Here is an 18,967-nt window from a genome sequence, read left to right on the forward strand (position 1 = left end):
CTGGCACTTAATCAGCATGTCGAAGAAGTTTTCATCTGGTTCTTTGCCATCGGCTGTGGCCATGAGTTTGCTGAGAACATCCTGGCTGTGGCGCTGGTCCAGCCGGAGACCTGGAAGATTGCTCACACTGACCCGCTGCTCGTCCAGCCGACGGCTCTGTGAGCTGGCCAGCAGGTCTAGAAAATGGCCAGGCTGTGCCGAGGCCTCCGCTCCGGTTGCGGAAGTAGCTGAAGGTTAAAACAGTACAGTGTAGACCAATGAAATGCTGCTTATAGTACATGTTTAAAAGTTTGGGTGCAGTAAGAATTCTTTTTTTTATTTTTATAAATTAATTATTATTCAGCAAGGACCCATTAAATTGATCAAAGGTGACAGTAAAAGCATTTATAATGTTACAACACATTTCTATTTCAAATAAATGCTTCAAATCAATGAATCCTGAAAACAAATGCATCACGGTTTCCACAAAAATATCATATTAGAATGATTTCTGAAGGATCATGCGACTCTGAAGACTGGAGGAATGACTGACAGGAATAAATTACACTTTTAAATGAAAATTATATTATGATTAGTTAAAAATGTATTTTATGCTTTTTAATCATGATATCTTGATACATTTCTGAAGGTTAACACCATGTCCTGACCAGGCAATAAGTGCAAAAGTGACAAGCAATTCCTTCCAAATTCCCACAATTTAACCGTACATTAAACATCAATTTTCATCAGATTGGCTGCGATTTTTCTCATGTGACAGTAGTTTAGTGATCAATGTGGACAAACAAATTGCTTGTCACTATATACACTGCTCTATAATTGTTACATACTAAAAGTGTATTCACACTGAAACTCTAGTAGTGCATGAAGTTTTGTGTAAAGTAAAATAACTTTTTAATCATTTATTTTAGGCTTTGCTTTTTAAATAGCTTTCAGTGTGAATGCATCTTAAGTGATTTTATTGCACATTCATATAGTACAGGTCAGTACAGTCAGGCAGGAAGGGTCGACTCACGTTTCCTCAAGGCTACGGGTGGGGTTTCACTGGGAAAGGAAGGGGCGGGGACACGGCTTATGCCGTCCTCTAATGAGCACCTTTGATCATCCATGCGGCTGCCTTGGAAGCGGCTTAGAAGGTCAAAAAAGCTGTCGTCACCCAGAGTGTCTGGAGTGTACTGTGGAAAAGGAAGTTATAATTAAAACAATAGTGCATCATTCATCATTTAAAAACTGAAAACATTTTAAAAAGGCAACAATATTTAGAAAAGATGATTAATTTGCATGCTCTTTAAAATCTAAATTATAAAATTGATTGGATAATACAGTATTTCAGCCTCTTTTTCAATCTTTTATCAATGTTTTTTGAGAACCACCACTGCTAATTAAACTCACCATGTAATCAATACCTGACTATGTGTCTTTTCAATGGCATTTTTCAATATTTATTATACATTTAGATTAAGATTTATACATGCACATCTTTTATTATTATTCATGTGCCCTATCAAAATAACGTTCTTGCAGCGACATCTCTTTTCTTCTCCGATGACATATTTACTTGGGAGAAGGCAGAGCAACTCAACACTTGTCATAGATCCACCAACAGCAAAGCATCCAATCAAATTCACTCAGATATAAACACTGATCAGGCATAACATTATGACCTAATGTAATACTGTGTTGGTACCATTTTTGGTGCCAAAATAGCGCTGACCGTTCGAGGCATTGACCTGGCCCCAAGGTGTTAGCAGCAGATCCTTTAAGTCCTGTAAGTTGTGAGGTGGGGCCTCCATGGATCGGAATTGTTCATTCCGCACATCCCACAGATGCTCGATTTGATTGAGATCACACACACCTCTTTTTGGAGAATTTGGAGGGAATTTGGAGGCCAAGTCAAGACTTCTTTTTGCTTCGTGGCAGGGTACATTATCCTTCTGGAAGAGGCCACAGCCACCAGGGAATAATGTTTCCATGAAAGGTGGTACATGCTATGCCTATGTAGGTGGTACCTGTCAAAGTAACATCCACATGGATAGCAGGACCCAAGGTTTCCCAGCAGAACATTGCCAAAAGCTTCACACTGCCTCTGCTGGCTTGCCTTCTTCCCATAGTGCATCCTGGTGCCATGTGTTCTCCAGGTAAGTGACACACACACTAGGCCATCCACATGTTGTAAAAGAAAACGTGATTCATCAGACCAGGCTACCTTCTTCTATTGCTCCGTGGTCCAGTTCTGATGCTCACCTGCCCACTGTTGGTGCTTTTGGCGGTGGACAGGGGTCAGGATGGGCATCCTGACTGGTCTGCGGCTGATGGGTCCAGTTCTGATGCTCACGTCCCGACATGGTTGCGTGTGGCTATGCAGCCCCATACGCTTTGCACTGTGTATTCTGGCACCCTCCTATCAGAACCAGCATTAACTTCTTTACCAGTTTGAGCTCCAGTAACTCATCTGTTTGATCGGACCACACGGGCCAGCCTTCGCTGCCACACACAGCCCCAAGTGTATGAATGAGCCTTGGCCGCCCAAGACCTTGTTGCTGGTTCACCACCGTTCCTTTCTTGGAGCACTTTTGATAGATACTGACCACTGCAGACCGGGAACACCCCACAAGAGCTGCAGTTTTGGAGATGCTCAGACCCAGGCCAGTCGTCCAGCCATCACAATTTAGCCCTCAACTCACTCAAATCATTACACTTGCTCATTTTTCCTGCTTCTACCATTAACTGTGGGAGCAAAATTTTCACTTGCTGCCTATAATATCCCACCCACTTCACCTGTTAATCCTAATCGGTGTATGTCACAATAGGGAAGAAAAGACTACCACAACTATCACAAATTCATGCAGACTAAAGGGATCTTCAAGGTACCTACCTGTGTGTCCAGAGGGGATGAAGTTGGGCTGCTGCTGCTGCATTGGTTCTCAGCAGGTAGACTGGAATTTGAATCATTTAACCTGTGCTTTTTGCTCCTGAAGCGATTGATGAAGAAAAGTTTGGAAGATGTCTTGGCTACGGACGTTTTGGACGTCGGTGATTTAGTTTGCTGAGGGGTTGTAGTCTCCTCGCCGGCCTGCCCCAGAGTAGATGGAGCATAGACTTTATTAGGCACACTTTTGTTGATATGCAAAACATTTGCACTATGAAATTTAAGTGACAAAATGTATATGCAATGTATGCAAGTCCTAGGGCTCTGTTTACACCTGATATTAAGATGTGTTTAGAATCCCAATCGGATCCCAAGTTGACGACGCTAAATACAGTTGAAAAGGTTTTCAGCTTGTCCACTTTTGATGACTTCCAGAGGTAGCTGAAAACACATCCGACTGCACTGCTTTCGTTGTGTAAACTCTCATGTGGCCTACTTTCCACCTACTGACCTAATGCATTAGGTTAGACCACGCTTGACAGGCGAGATTTTACACACACACACACAATCCGGCTGGTCTTGCAGCTGTCAGAGCAGAAATGAAGGTTCAGTGCGTTTTTCTATTTTCTGCTTCATATGCAAATTGTGCAAGATTATTTTTTCTATTACATTGAAAAATCGCCATACACTTATTCCCTCGAAGAAATCAGGACAGAAGTGGATGAAACTGGACAAAGGAGATGGATTAAAACCCCTCATCTACTTGTGAGCCGATCGACCAAAACACATCTTAACACCAGTGTATTAAGGGTTGATTTAGGCTAGGCACACACTGAGAATGAATAAGATCACTGGATCAAAGGCACTCTGGTCATTCAATACTACTCTATAGGTACTCAAGATTGACATGAGATTGACTGAAACTGAGTGTTTCACCCCCCCTTTAATTTTAAAAATGGAAGATCCATTTTGATAATCTCACTTAATGTCTAGTCATCGATCCCGATCCCTAATCTTTAGTTTTGCGTATATGAGGTTTTGAATGTGTTTAATGTCTCACCGTATTTTTGTCAGAGGTCAGTTTCATGAGCTCCATGTTCTCCATGCTGTGTCTCCGGCTTCCTCTGGATCTCCCATCTACACACAAGGATATGATTCTCATTCTTCGCAGATCAGTTGTGCTAAGAGGATCAATTGCTTACAGTCCAGAGTACATACGATGATGTCAGCTTCCCAATTTACTAATTTTGTTGCTGCCAAGAATATTAATGTTGTACATTATGATGTCCTTTTAGATGTTTTAAATGTTTTAATTGTTCATGTAAATGGTTTTATGTAAAAAGTTAAGCAGGATATTCAAGTGAGTTTGAACATATTTAACCAAAATGTACATCTTTTAGCCAGTAGATGGCACTATCTCCAAAACTCACCAACAACAATTTGAACATGCTAGATACCCAGACAAAATGTGTTTGCATATTAAGGGAATGAAATGTAAATATTTGAACACTTAATGCAATTATTTTAATCTATTTTTTTTTAACTATTTGATCAGTTAATTCTTTTTTTATTGCATTGTGGTTTGTACATTTTTATAAGCGCTTTACAATCACTTATCCAGGTATTTTCCCCCTTCCACTCTGTATGTATGATAAAATGTATAGAAAAAATAAATGACTATTTTAGAGGATGCTTGGTTTGAATCTTTGAGGAAAGTTGAGTGTGCTGTTACCAGGCGAACTGCTGTCACCGGGCAGACTCTCGATGAAGGCAGAGGTGTTAGCGCTTGGGCTGTTTTGCTTCAGACCCAAAACTAACTGCAGGTCAGACACGTTCATTCTAGCCGTCAGCTCGCCACTGCGGTCTCCAATCTGAGGAGCACACACACACGCACACACACACACACACACACACACACAGGAAGGAACAAACATTACTGGAAGTGCTAGTCCTGATAACACATACTTCAATCATGAACATGCACTGTGGGGGAGAATCTCATGAAGCCTGTCCAACTCACATTTCACCCCAAAATCAAAAGAAAGACAGACATTTTATTTTGCTTTGCACTCATGTTATTTTTATGACACTTAAGCAGGAACATGTCGTCTAAACTAACTAATCTAGCTTTCTTATAAAGCTACGACTGACTCTGATGAATATTTATGGTTCTGAGATTAATTGTTTATGTTGTATAATGCTCCGTTGTAAGATGCAAATGCATCTGCCAAAATGCAGAAATGTCAATGCATTTTCCCCCATTCTAAGTACAGAGGTGGAGAAAAAAAATTATCCAATGTCACATCAGCAGAAAGTCTTTTTTACATCACAAAATTGCATGCTGAACAAAACATGTTTATTTTTTTTAAGTATTAAGTTACTTTAATTAGAAGCACAGTGATTGAGAATCACAGAAAACTCGTATTTAGGTACTGAGAATGATCTTAATTGTCATGAAAAATAATGTCATGAACAATGTTAGTAAAGCTAAAACCTTGTTCATTACTTGAAATAAAATAAACATTAACTGAAATAAACTTATGCTTAATAAATCTTAAAAAGTATATTAAAAAAGTTATTAAAAAGTACAAATTACATTTTAAAACTATAATTTAAAAAAATTAAAACTACAAAAATAAAATTATTTAAAAATATTATCAAAAACTAAACTACAATAACTATAATAGTATAGAAAGCTTTATTCAATTAATGTAAAATAAAATGTATTCTTACAATTAATATTTGTTTTCCATTTGATTTTTTTTTTTTTATGAGATTCACCCCATCTTTCCTGTGCAGGCAGGAAGTCTGCCAAGCACACACACACATCCAAACAAACACGTACAACACACAAACATACGTGCACGTATACACACGCACACACCTCTTTTGAGATCTCCAGATGTTTCTCTGCAAAACTCATGGCTTGCTCGTGGTTTCCCAGTGCGGTGTATGCATTCCCTAAACTCCAGCACGCCCTCCCTTCTCCGATCCTACCCACAGTGACAGGAGGAGGATTAGACCTCATCAACAGCAGCACAGACAGGAAGTGTCAAAGACAGCCTACCTGTCCTTGAGGTCCTGAGCGATGATGAGATGTTTGAGGTGATAGTCTATGGCTCTCTCATAGTCCTGCAGTAGTGTGTAGGTGTTGCCCAGACTGTAGCAGGCCTGCGCTTCCACGGCCCTGTCCTTCAGCTGCCGCGCCAACTGCAGCGTCCGCCTGCGGGATAGACAATACACTCATCAAAATGACCTTGAGATGTGCTCCGAACATGCTCCAGACCACCACTGTTGTCTTTGGCTTGCTTAGTTGGAGTTTAAAAGACATTTAAAGCTGCAGCCCGCAACTTTTTTGTTCAAAATGTATATATCATGTATATTTAGACATGTATAAATGTATAATCAGGGAGTACATCATGAATCCAAAATATTTATATTTTTATTCAGCTGTGGAAAAAAATTTAAGAGACCACTTAACATTGAGAAAAGTGGTCTCAATTTTTTTTCAGCGCTGTATATAAACATAAATATTTTGGATTCACGATGTATATATACTGTATATATTCTGTAGGGATGCAACAATACAGTTAATCCACGGTTCAATACATACCTCGGTTTTTCACTACGGTTTGGGTTATTTTGCCATTCTATTCTTAGGCGACAGGAGCAGAAAAAGTTAAGGAGAGAATGTTTTTATTGCAATACTCTTTCTTTGTTTTACTTAAAAGACTTGAAAACCCTTACTTAAACTTAAAACTTTACCTAAAAAACCCTTGTACACATTCCCAGTGTATTGTACAGTGGCAGCTCAGAGATGTAGCTCAGTAGCATTTAAGTATGAAACTGAATGAATAAATGTAGGCTTAAATTAAAACTACATAGTCTTCAATATACAACATTTATTAAAAGCAGTCTTTTTTTATTAACAATTTTAGAGGTTAACTGTCCCTTTAAGGACAAGCGGTTCACTAGGCTGCTGCTGTCAATTGAAGACCTGGTCAAATCTCATATATAGACGCACGCGATTTTACTTTCACTTTAGATATAACCGACTGTGTTTATATGCTAACCTTGTGTGTATTTGACAGTATTAGCGCAGTAAGACTGTCCAGTAATCGTGTGTTTGACAGACGTTTAGTGCAAGCACTCAATGCAAAACAGTACATGCATTGAACAGTCCGTGCCTTGCCGGTTAAACATTTCATTTGTGTGCATGCACGCGAATGAAATGTTTAACCGGCAAGGCTTTAAAACGCGGCTAACACCCCTTAACTTCAGTGCATATGATTGCATATTTGCTCATCAGCGCATAGACTCACAGGCACACTCAAAAAGAGCCGAAATAAACTGAGAGGAATATTTCAAACGGAGGAAAATGGAAATAATTAATTACACGCAAAAATGAAATTCACCAGCGCGTATTAAACCGTGAATGCCGTACCGAACGGTTCAATATTATATTGAGTATTGTGACATCCCTAATATTCTGTATATATACACTGTATGTATTTTTTTTTCAGAGCTGTATATATACACTGTATATAAATGCAAATACGTGAATGTGTATAATTATGTATATAATATACACATTGTTGTATTTATTGTTTAAATATTACAAACTCAAATAAAATACATGAAACTCAAAATAATTGTTGTTGTCACTTTGTTCAATTTCCTTGCTTGTATATGTTAAAAAATGTTAAAAAGAAATAAATAACAAAACAAACTGACTTGTAATGTTCGGCTGCAACTTCAAACTGCCCAAGAAATATGTATGCATTTCCAAGGTTGCAGTAAGCTCTCCGCTCTGCGGCTCTGTCTCCAAACTCCTTCGCAATAAGCAGACGCTGTAAAAGCAAGAAAGCATTGTTAATGTTTACATAATGTAATATGTACATCATGAGTATTTTCTGCACTACTGATGTACAGACTGTTTATTGTTTATGCAGTGAGATTTATTCTAATCATCATTACAACAAGTACAGTGTTGTATAATTATTATTAACTTTCGTACACACAATAATACAAACTTTCTGTATACTAATCCATAATTTATTACAGTTTGATGCATTGGATTTTTTTCGTCATCATTTTTATTTAAACCTAGCAGCTTATTTAAGCTCATTATGTTTAGAAATACCTGCTCATGAGCAAGGACAGCATCCTGGAAGTTTCCCAACAGATAGTGGGAGTTGCCAAGGTTGCCGTAGGTCCTGCCCTGAGCCGCTCTGTCCCCCAAATCCTTCACAATGGCCAGATTCGCTCTTCAACACGACATGTACAGTATAAGATACAGTTAGGCATGCTTTTGGAAAACATTACTGCCCATGAGGCCAAATGAAATAAAATGTTTTGTCTTTTGGCATGTGTGTCGTCTACACTAGTTTTGGGTGTTCAAAAGAATGAAAACAACAAATGCTGGCTCGCTCACTCATAGTACTCCGTTGCTTTCTTTAGAGCGATGCGTGCCTCCTCGGGAAAGTCTCCAGGGTCCATACCGCTCCAACATATGTTCTTCCCCTTGGCGTGGTACACATTCCCATAATTATACAGCGCTCGAGCCTGCCCCACCTAACCAAACCACACACAGACACACATCCACATAACACATACAACCAGCACGGATTACACATCTAAAACAGATCGACAGCTTGCATTTAAACTATGTTTATGGTCTGCTAAAATAGATCAAGCCGTGTCTTAGAATTACAGGACAAAAGTGACTTCCAATAACATCCGAGGCAAAATGGGCCATTCAAGTGGAATTTAAAGGAATAAAATGATTCTGTCATCATTTACTCACACTCAGATGGGAGATAAAGGCAAGTGTTAAAAAACCTTATGACAATTACCAAAGTAATCCTATCACAATTGAATTGTATTTATCTAAAATGGCATTTATTTATTGGTATTTGATTAAATGATGGGATAAAACAATAATCATGATTAAATCCAAAATAAAGGTTTTTGTCCACATAATATATGTGTGTGTAATGTGTATAATTATTATGTACACACATGCATGTATATATTTAAAGAAACACTCCACTTTTTTGAAAATAGGCTAATTTTCCAAGTCCTGTTTAGAGTTAAACAGTTCAGTTTTACCATTTTTTAATCCATTCAGCCAATCTCTGTATCTCGCTGTAGCACTTTAAGCATAGCTTAGCATTAAATCATATTAGTCCATTAACATCCCTCTCAAAAAAGACCATTTTTTTAAAGATAATATTTTTCCTATCTAAAACTTGACTATGCTGTAGTTACATCAAGTACTAAGAACAACATAAAATTAAAAGTTTCGATTTTTATACCGATATAGATAGGAACTATTTTCTGATTCCTGGAACTTTGCGGTCGTACCACGGGTTCAGCGGCGCAATGATATTACGCAACGCCTGAAAGTAGTCCTCAGATAGGTAACTTCCAATGCGACCGGCACTAAGTTTGTGTCATTGCAGATAACGCAGAGTTGCAGCCAGCAAATTATGTTGTGGATTTACTGTACGATTAGCTATGGTTCTGTGTGCCATAAAGAGCTATGAGAGTGAGTTGAAGGTGTATTCTGCCATTATGTTTCACAGAATACCAATGAAAATCAAGTGACGAAAGAATCAGTGGTTGACTGCTCTGAGCTATAGATATCAAAACACCGGTAGATTCAAACAAGAAACTGCGTGTTTGCTCAAAGCATTTGGGACAAGATGACCATATGGAAAACATGGACAGTGTTACCACGGTATGGCGTCTAGAGGATATGGCCAGACACAGGGAGAAGTGTATCATCCCCCAACATATTTTATTTTGTTAGCTTGAACGACCAGATTGAAAAGCACTGATGTTGCCTTTATCTAATTTTACCTGTTATTTGCAAGCATGGGGGTTTGCATGGCCATTTGGTTTATACCTTATATAATGTTAGTAGTTTTGTTGTAGAGTTCTGGTGAGGTAGTGTATAGTTTTGATTAAAATAGAATGTGGAATTGCCGGTATTGTTTATCTACACAGTTTATATGCTAAAAAATACTACGTTAGCGATGTTACATTCTGTGCCGAGGCTTCGGAGCGTGTCTCCTGCATTGAAAATTTTTTGGCGGCCTCCAAAAAAATTTGTCGTACCGTCAAAGCCTTATTTGATTAGTTTTTTGTGATTTATGAGTGATGTAGATGACAGGGTGCATGTTAACTGAGTGACAGAGAGAAAGAGCAGAGCGCCCGCACTCTCTCTGTTTTCATAATAAGCAGCACCATCTTAGCATATTTCATTCACATATTACGTTAGTCAAAATCAAAAGGTCGGCAGACCGAATCCATGTCTAAACCATTTTTCCTTGAATTTTGACTCTTCTCTGACTCACCAGCTTGAATCTGCTCTCCTCGTCCCTTCTGCCCCAGTCTGTTCAGCCACACTTTCTCTTTCACATTTCAAAAGCACATCTTCAGTGTAACTGTTATTCTGGTTTTTCAAAAGTGTGTTTAACTGTTTAGAAGCAGATCTCCTAGAAGTGGTAAACTCCTCACTTCTCTATGGGACTTTTCCAACCGCTCTTGGAAAACTAACTGCAATAGTTAAGCCTCTTCTGTAAAAGAGAAATCTGGATAACTCCATATTGAGCAACTACAGACCAATCTCAAATCTCCCCTTCTTTGGCAAGATCATTGAATAAGTTGTTTTCAATCAACTAAACAAATTCTTAAACTCAAACAGATTCTTTGACAATCTTCAATCTGGTTCCCGAACGCATCACAGCACAGAGACAGCGCTCATAAAAATTATAAATTATATTCGCTTAAATACTGATACAGGTAAAACATAAATTCTGGTTCTACTCAACCTCAGTGCTGCATTCGACACTGTTGACCACAACATACTACTAGAAAGGCAGGAAAACTGGGTCTGGGATGGTCCTCAGATGGTTCAGATCATACTGAATAGGGAGAGGTTATTATGTGAGTATAGGAGACCATAAGTCTGAGTGGATGTCCATGATATGCGAAGTCCCACAAGGGTCAATGCTAGCACCACTCCTGTTTAACCTGTATATGCTGCCACTGAGCCAAATAATGAAAAAGAACAATATTGCTTACCACAGCTATGCTGACGATACCCAGCTCTACTTAGCACTGTCACCTAATGACTACAGCCCCATTGACTCCCTGTGCAAATGCATTGATGAAGTTAACAACTGGATGTGCCAAAACTATCTTCAGTTAAACAAAGACAAAACTGAAATCACTACATTTGGAAACAAAGATGAAATTCTCAAGGTGAACGCATATCTTGAGGATAAAGGTCTGATAACAAAAAATCAAGTCAGGAATCTTGGAGTGATTTTGGAGTCAGACCCGAGTTTCAGTAGTCATGTCAAAGCAATAACTAAATCAGCATACTATCTGAAAAATATTGCAAGAATTAGATGATTTGTTTCCAGGCAAGACTTAGAGAAACTTGTTCATGCTTTCATTACCAGTAGGGTGGACTATTGTAATGGCCTTCTCATCGGCCTTCCCAAAAAGACTATTAGACAGCTGCAGCTCATACAGAACACTGTAAAATAAAATAAACTTTCCAAGGAGCCATATATTATTCCCTTAATCTCATTATACATTATTACAAGGATAAATGAGTGCAAAGATTCAGTGTATGCATCTGTATTACAATGTGTGCACGTGCGCAAGTCCAGTCAGATTTCACTCAGCTTAAGATTGCTGGCCTTCTACTAGCAAGCAGATCTTACTGATAGGTCTTTCAAGGTGGCTTGTTTTGGTTTGAAGCCGTACACTGCGGACCAAGCCTTTAGAGTCAGGGAAGGTTTCAGTAACTCTAGCCAGCATCCATGATCCTCTTGGCGCTGTGCTATCAGCTCACAATGTCTCCTGGACAGAAGTTGCGTCTGGCACGAGACCATTTTTGCCTCGTTTGCAGAAGAGGGGGATACTCTCGGACCCAACGTTTCCAAAATAAGTCTGCAATGTACTGGATCTGTCTCCAACGATGTCTGGTGTAAAGATCTTCCTTTACAAACAAACCTGGAGGTAGAACAGGCTGTACCTTAAGCTGCAGTATATGGTTAGGCGTTAACGGCTCCAAGTCATTTGGGTTATCAGAAACAGTTGGGAGTGGACAGCTATTGAGAATGGCCTCAACCTCACACACCACTGTCTGAAGGCCTTCATCATCCAGATACTACTGGCTGGGGAGGGTTAAATGTCAATTTCACTCCCTTTTGGAGCAGGCAGTAATATTGCGGTATTCGACCCGGGACGAGCGCTGTGTGAACAAAAGCTGAAACTAATGCCGCAACGTGTACGTAGTTATCGTGCGACTCTTAGAGCTTGTTTTTTTTTCAATAATACAACCCTGCAGTGCCAGAAGAGCTAGTCGGTGTTTAAAACGCAGAGTGTTCGTATACAAAATAAACTAAAATTAAATAAGCAGAAATGTGCACAAACTGGACACAAGTCGAGACCACGGAGCTCCTTACTATCCGGGCTGAAGCTGAGATCGCTCGCCATTATATGTCACATCAGGATGTCACGTGTCAACTCGACCCGGGACCGCTAAGCGTTGTGTGTGAAAGCGCACATATTACGGTATTTCGCTGGCAGTGTGAATGGACCAAATCTAGCGGCCCGGGAACAAATGCATTATCCGTGTATTTGCCGGAATCGCAGTGTGAAAGGGGCTATGGAAGCTCTGGCCAGTCATGAGATGGTTCCTTTAGAAAGTCTGGGCCACCAATCCATGTCGTTCCTTTCAGGAATGTATTGACATGTAGTCCCCGAGAAGCATAATCAGCGGGATTGAGTTTGGTGCCTATATACCTCCATTGAGAGACATCTGACGCACTTCTGATGACATTTACACGATTTGCCACAAAAGTTAGGAATCTTCTGCTTTAGCTACAGTGGTTGAGCTACAGTGAGCTACAGTGAGTAGTTGAGCTACTCTACTGGTTGAGCTACAGTGCTTTCCTGTAGCTCAACCAGTAGAGCGTGGCGCTAGCAACGCCAAGGTCATGGGTTCGATTCCCAGGGAAAGCAAGAACTGATAATAATGTAAATTTGTGTACATTGAATGCAATGTAAGTCGCTTTGGATAAAAGCGTCTGCCAAATGCATAAAATCTAAAAATCTGCTTTCATTCCGGATGTACCTTAGAACAGTCATGCTATCTGTCCAAAACAGAGACCTTTCCAATTCCATATGCAACTCCACAGATAGCATCTTGTCTATTCGTAGGCCAAAACTGCAGCAGTAAGTTTGATTCGTGGTGTAGTCATCAGTTAAGGGAGCAACTCGGGCTTTTCCCATTATAAAGGTGATTACTTGTCTACTGGTCAACCTGAGATACGTGACTGTTCAATACCCAAGGTCACTCGCGTCACAGAAGTGGTGCATCTGTGCTGTTTTGACATCTCCAAAGTTGTTTGGTACAAGACATCAATTGACCTTGAACTCCCTCACTCTACGAAGATTTTGAGCCAACACTGGCACCAGAAAGTAAAGGTTGTAATTTACTGGAATGTGCTGCCACAATGGATATACTGTCATAGGGAGACACCTCAGTTTGGGATTTATAGCTTTGAGCACTCTTCCACATTTCTACATCATTCAAAAATGTTTCAAAAGTTTGCATCTTTGGTTGATACCAATCATCATTGTCACTTTTCTGTTCCTCTTCCTCATACAACACTTGCACAGATTGATGCACATCTTTAAACTTGTCCAGTGCCACAGAGCTGTTCAATGCCTGTATCAACGGCTTCAATATCTTCACCTTTTATTAATTCCTTTAATTCATTCATTTTGCATGTATACACAGCAAGTTTTCCTCTGCCTGTTGCGCAAAGCTCTTTAAGTTTGTCATCAGCCATTTTTGAGAACAAAAAAAAAAAAGTATTTTCTTTAAAAAAAAAAAACATTAAACAGCAGTTATCTTCAACTCAGTGTATTCTCATGGCTTTGTTTAGGCTGTATATGCATGAAAAACAAAATCATGGTCCGCTCCAATAGCAAAGCCAGTAGCAAACGATAATGCACTCCAATAGTGAACTTAAAAAAAGGTAAATTCTCAAACAATCTATCAAAAGAAAATCAAAAGAAAAACAACAACACCTATATTAGAAGTTAAACAAATGCTTCCATGGGTTCCGAACAATTCGATTGTGAAGCAGTGTAAACGGTTGCAAAGTTCTTTACTTATTTAATGGCAGACCACTCTTAGTTGGGACGTATGCTTAGCTTCTTTGACAAGCTATTCGACTCATAGAAATCTAAATTGTACCTTTCTGTTGTGGAAGAGACAGGTTCCAGCCGATGGATGTACAGGGCAGGCGAGTAGAGCAAGACAGGCAGCAGACGGGTAAGCAGGTTGGTAATAGCAAACAAAGCATGGACTCCAGTAGTCCAACAAACGATTGTTAAAAGGTTGAAGAGGGGTGGTAGTTAAAGGGTGGTTGAAGGCACAATTTAATATCAACTAAATGTCCAAAAAATGTTCAACAGTGATTCAATGATTCAAATAGCGATTTTAAAGAACTGTGTGCTTGTACGTTCCAACAGCTATGTTCCTTTGTTCCTTTTTGAAAGTGAGAGGCGGCCATTTTCTTTTTTCAAATATTCTCACCACCCATCAAAATAAAAGTCCCTAGAAAATAAAAGACCCTAATCTAAAAAACATACCCGTGCTCACATAGAAAATAATTTAGATTAACCCAAATGCAAAAATGGCTCCTACACTGTCAATGAGCTAGGACCTAAATACATTGCAGATATGCTGATTAAATACAAACCCAACAGATCACTCAAATCAGCAGGATCAAATCAGTTATAAATACCAAGAGTTCACTCAAAGCAAGGAGAGTCTGCTTTTAGCTATTATGCCAGCCGTAGTTGGAACCAGCTTCCCGAACAGATCAAGTGTGCTCCAACAGTAACCACATTCAAATCCAGACTCAAAACACATCTGTTCAGCTGCGCATCTACTGAATGAGCTCTGAGCACTGTATGTCCGACTGATTGCACCTTATCTATGCATCATTTTTTTTAAAATTCTTTTTATAACTGTTTTAGTTTACCTTTGTTCTTTTCTTTGGTTATCATCATTTTATTATTTTTAAATCTCTTTACATTGTATTCTTTTTCTTATGCATTTGTTATCCCTATTTTAATTCCTTTCTATGTAAAGCACTTTTAATTGCCATTTGTGTATGAAATGTGCTATATAAATAAACTTGCCTTGCCTTGCCTTGGTTCAAATAGATACGGTTCGGGATTTGCACCAAAGTAAATATCTTCTGAATCGTCTCTCACAAATGTCTCCATGGTTACAAGGCACGCTCTCTGTGCAAGAATATTGTCACGCTGTTTATATTGATGGAAGTTTGCCTATTTTCAGGCGCTGTGTAATATCATTGTGCTGCTGCACCCAGGACGGCCGCAAAGTTCCTACGCAGGAATGAGAAAATAGTTCCTAGCTATAACGGTCTAAAAAAATTAAAAAATAGCAACTTTTAATTTTTCTTTGGTTTAGTACACGATGTAACTATAGAAGAGTCGACTTTTCAGTAGGAAAAATATTGAAAGTCTTTGGTCATTTTTTGAGCACTGATCCTAATGGACTAATATGATTCAATGATGTATGCTAAGCTATGCTAAAAGTGCTACCACTAACTCTATGGACTTGGAAAAGGAGTCTATGTTAAAAAAAAAGAGTGTTTCTTTAAGAAATATTTGCATGTGTATACTCTATATATAATTGATCTTATATATAAATATATATTTAACAAAAAATTATTTAGCACTAAAAATAAAATAACCATTCAAATGTATTTTTTTATGGGGGATGAAAATTTTTTTTTTATTATGTTATAATGTATATATATATATATAAGTTAATTATTTGTATTTTATCAATAAAAATAAATTATATTTTAGTTATGTCTGTTTTATATGTTTATTTATTATTAGCATCAAAAAAATAAAGATTTTCAGTCAATAAATGCATTTATACACCATTTAAACTTTTTATTGGCATGGAAAATATAGGTAAAAAAGTCACAGTATTACAATATTACTGAATGCTTGGCTGATAATAAAATATAATAAAGATAACCATATATCATCTTTTTTATCGGAAAGTTAATTAAAACATGTACTAAGAGTCCTTATGACAATTTCAAAAGTAATCATATTACTGTTTATTCATTTCTATTGAAAAAAAAATATTTTTATTTGAATAATTAGCAAATACATACAATTTTGTTTGATTATTTGAACAACTTTGTTTAATTGCAGGACTGCTTCCTGCTTCGCTACTGTTCGGACGCTCTCGCTTACTGCTCCGCGCTTTGCTCTATCGCTTCTATATTTTATCTCATAACTTCAACTTCAGCAAATCAACACAGCGCTCAAACAACAAAGCTTAACTTTTTTGATAAAACTTGAAACTGGAGACTGGATTACTACAAAAAAGCGAACACTTCATCTGACCAGCCTCTCCCTTCCATCAGCTTACATTCCGGAAGGGAAAACACAGCTGCCTACTATCGAAAGGATAAGAAAATGCGTCTTTTAGTTCAAGAATCTACTTGCTGCACAAACTGCCACAGACTTTCACAACGGATTGCAGTTCTTGAAACAAAGTTATTTGCGCAACTACCAAACCGGACGAATCACACAGCAGAGCTTCATCACGAACGTCCTCTGCACACAGCTGGTGAGTCCCGTAAATTTAGTGCTACTCAACAGATAGAGAAACAAGTAACTGATCAACACAATAATCGATGGCACAAACAGGGGGCAAGACCCAAACGCACTCGAGACGTCAGATCGTCACAAGCTTCATATATTGCTGCAGTAGCATGCTCCCCAGACACAAGGATTGCAAACACTAGTTTCCGACCACCATCGATACATCTCGAAAACAGATTTGAAATATTAATGAATGAGGGTGATGAATCCCCAAACGTGATGAATGTGATCGAACACGGATTGCATCAGCCCACAGCTAACACTAATGCTAAAAGGCGCTCAAGGTCGAGCAGACAGCGGCCCTCAGCTCAGAGCGCAGCCGAGCCAAGGACTCTGATAGTGGGTGACTCTACAGTCAGAAACATTCGCAGCAGAGATACAACTACATGCTGCCTTCCACAAGCAACCATTTCTGATGTAAACAGGGAAATTCAGAACATCCTGATAAAACATAAGACCGCAAATCGACTTATCATTCATGTAGGAAAGAACGATATTCAGAGAGAGCAGTCAGAACTCATTAAAAGGGATTTCAATGAACTTTTTGAAACACTTAGCAAACTGAAAGTTCAGCCGTTCATCAGTGGACCACTGCCAGCAAGAGGAACAAATAGATTCTCACGGTTGCTTGGGCTTAATACATGGCTGCAAAAAACCTGCATGATGAAGGGAGTGAATTTCATCGACAACTTTAATCTCTTCTGGAGCCAGAGACAATTGTTTACATCAAATGGCCACCACCCAAACAAACTTGGTGCAAGAGTGTTAAAGGACAATATTTATTTTTCCCTTCATCATCCTTCAGCTGTGTGTTCTAACCCACTCAACCTGATACAGAGTATGGACGACCACAGGACTTCTTTTCAGCAGCTGAATGGACATGTGGACACATCCCACAAGGACAATGATAAGACCACGCCCCCACAACAACAATTGCTCACGGACACACTCCCAGCTGAGCCCTGCCCACAGAGCTCACCACAGACTGACTGTGAAGGATTAGATCTGCTCCAAGATTCAGCACCCAAGGATGATTTTCTGGAAAATGGACAGGGAAGCCAGGACAACATATTTCAACTTCCGATAACACCAGAGAAACAGCCCCTCTCACCGGACATGTCATTCCTCTCTCCAGCATCCCCGCATCTGAGCTTCTCAGAGAAAATGGAGGACTTGGTTCATGCTGGAATCAGACTATCACACTCGATCGCTATGAGCCCCCAAATATCGACCAAAAATCGTGGAGCCCCACAAACACCAAAGCCTGTGGGCCCAGCTCGTCCTCGCCCTCCTCCTGTGAGATTTCTTCGGTCACAACGTCAGGGCCCACACCCGCCTCCATCTGTTGTAGGTGAACCAAAAACAACTGATTCCAGCTCTCAGTGATGTGTTTTGGGTCCCCGCTATGATAACAGCAACTTTATCAAATGTTTACAAAACAAGGGGGAACCCAGTGTGCCTGCCTCTTTCTCTATCTCTGTTCTGTTACGTGAAAGAAAGTCTAAGGCCTTGTCAGGCCGTTTAATAAACCAATATAATCTGCTGCCTGTTACCTGCCAAAATAGGATTAATGTGGAGAAAAAAATTATTACTGTTAAGTAAGCGCTTTTAAACATCCGTTCACTTAAGAACAAATCATTTCTAGTCAATGACTTAACCACTAACAACCTAGATTTTCTGCTTCTAAATGAAACGTGGCTAGAAGAAAACTGTAGTGCAACAGTCCTCAATGAAGCAGCCCCTCCTAACTTTACTTTTATGAGTGTTTGCAGAGCAGTTAGGAGAGGTGGGGGTGTTGCTGCTCTTTTTAAAGATTTCTATCAATGTAAGCAAGTATCATTTGGTGACTATTTGTCTCTAGAATATTTGGGTATTGTGTTAAAAGGTTCTCCACGCATCCTGCTTATCATTATTTATAGGCCTCCGAAATACTCTGCAGGCTTCACTGAGGACTTTACAGAACTGTTATCAATAATTTCCTCAGAGTTTGACTGTTTTGCTATTGCTGGGGATTTTAACATTCACATAGACAATATTGAATCCAGTAAAACAAAAGAGCTCATGACTGTTCTTAACACTTTTGATTTGACACAGCATGTAAATGGACCCACACACAATCGTGGACACACTCTAGATTTACTTATCAGTAAGGGTCTAAACATTTCATCAATTGTTATTAAGGATGTGGCACTGTCTGATCATTTCTGTATTTTCTTTGATATATCAATCGCTCCTGCCATTGAAGCTAGATCTGTCTCTGTCAAAAAGAGATGCTTAAATGAGAACACTAATGTGCTGTTTATGAAGGCTTTATCTCTAACACCAAGCATATCTGCAGACTCT

The 18,967-nt window shown here is 39.1% G+C and overlaps 1 protein-coding gene and 1 non-coding gene across 2 annotated transcripts in view; one reads left to right on the forward strand and one right to left on the reverse strand.

The window, feature by feature from the left end:
- The window catches only part of gpsm2l (G protein signaling modulator 2, like), a 37,144-nt gene that overhangs the window by 1,540 nt on the left and 16,637 nt on the right, over positions 1 to 18,967 (reverse strand). The window contains exons 4-13 of the mRNA XM_067445586.1: positions 8,301 to 8,440; positions 8,010 to 8,133; positions 7,601 to 7,716; positions 5,934 to 6,089; positions 5,751 to 5,859; positions 4,599 to 4,737; positions 3,927 to 4,003; positions 2,873 to 3,070; positions 1,013 to 1,172; positions 1 to 227 (exon numbers count right to left, since the gene is read on the reverse strand). Of these exons, the coding sequence (XP_067301687.1) occupies positions 1 to 227; positions 1,013 to 1,172; positions 2,873 to 3,070; positions 3,927 to 4,003; positions 4,599 to 4,737; positions 5,751 to 5,859; positions 5,934 to 6,089; positions 7,601 to 7,716; positions 8,010 to 8,133; positions 8,301 to 8,440 (1,446 nt within the window). The remainder of the gene's footprint in view (positions 228 to 1,012; positions 1,173 to 2,872; positions 3,071 to 3,926; positions 4,004 to 4,598; positions 4,738 to 5,750; positions 5,860 to 5,933; positions 6,090 to 7,600; positions 7,717 to 8,009; positions 8,134 to 8,300; positions 8,441 to 18,967) is intronic.
- trnaa-agc (transfer RNA alanine (anticodon AGC)) lies at positions 12,839 to 12,913 on the forward strand. The gene has a single exon. It is a non-coding gene; the product is annotated as a tRNA-Ala (tRNA).

Source organism: Pseudorasbora parva, chromosome 6, assembly GCF_024679245.1.
Source record: "Pseudorasbora parva isolate DD20220531a chromosome 6, ASM2467924v1, whole genome shotgun sequence".
NCBI lineage: Eukaryota > Metazoa > Chordata > Actinopteri > Cypriniformes > Gobionidae > Pseudorasbora > Pseudorasbora parva.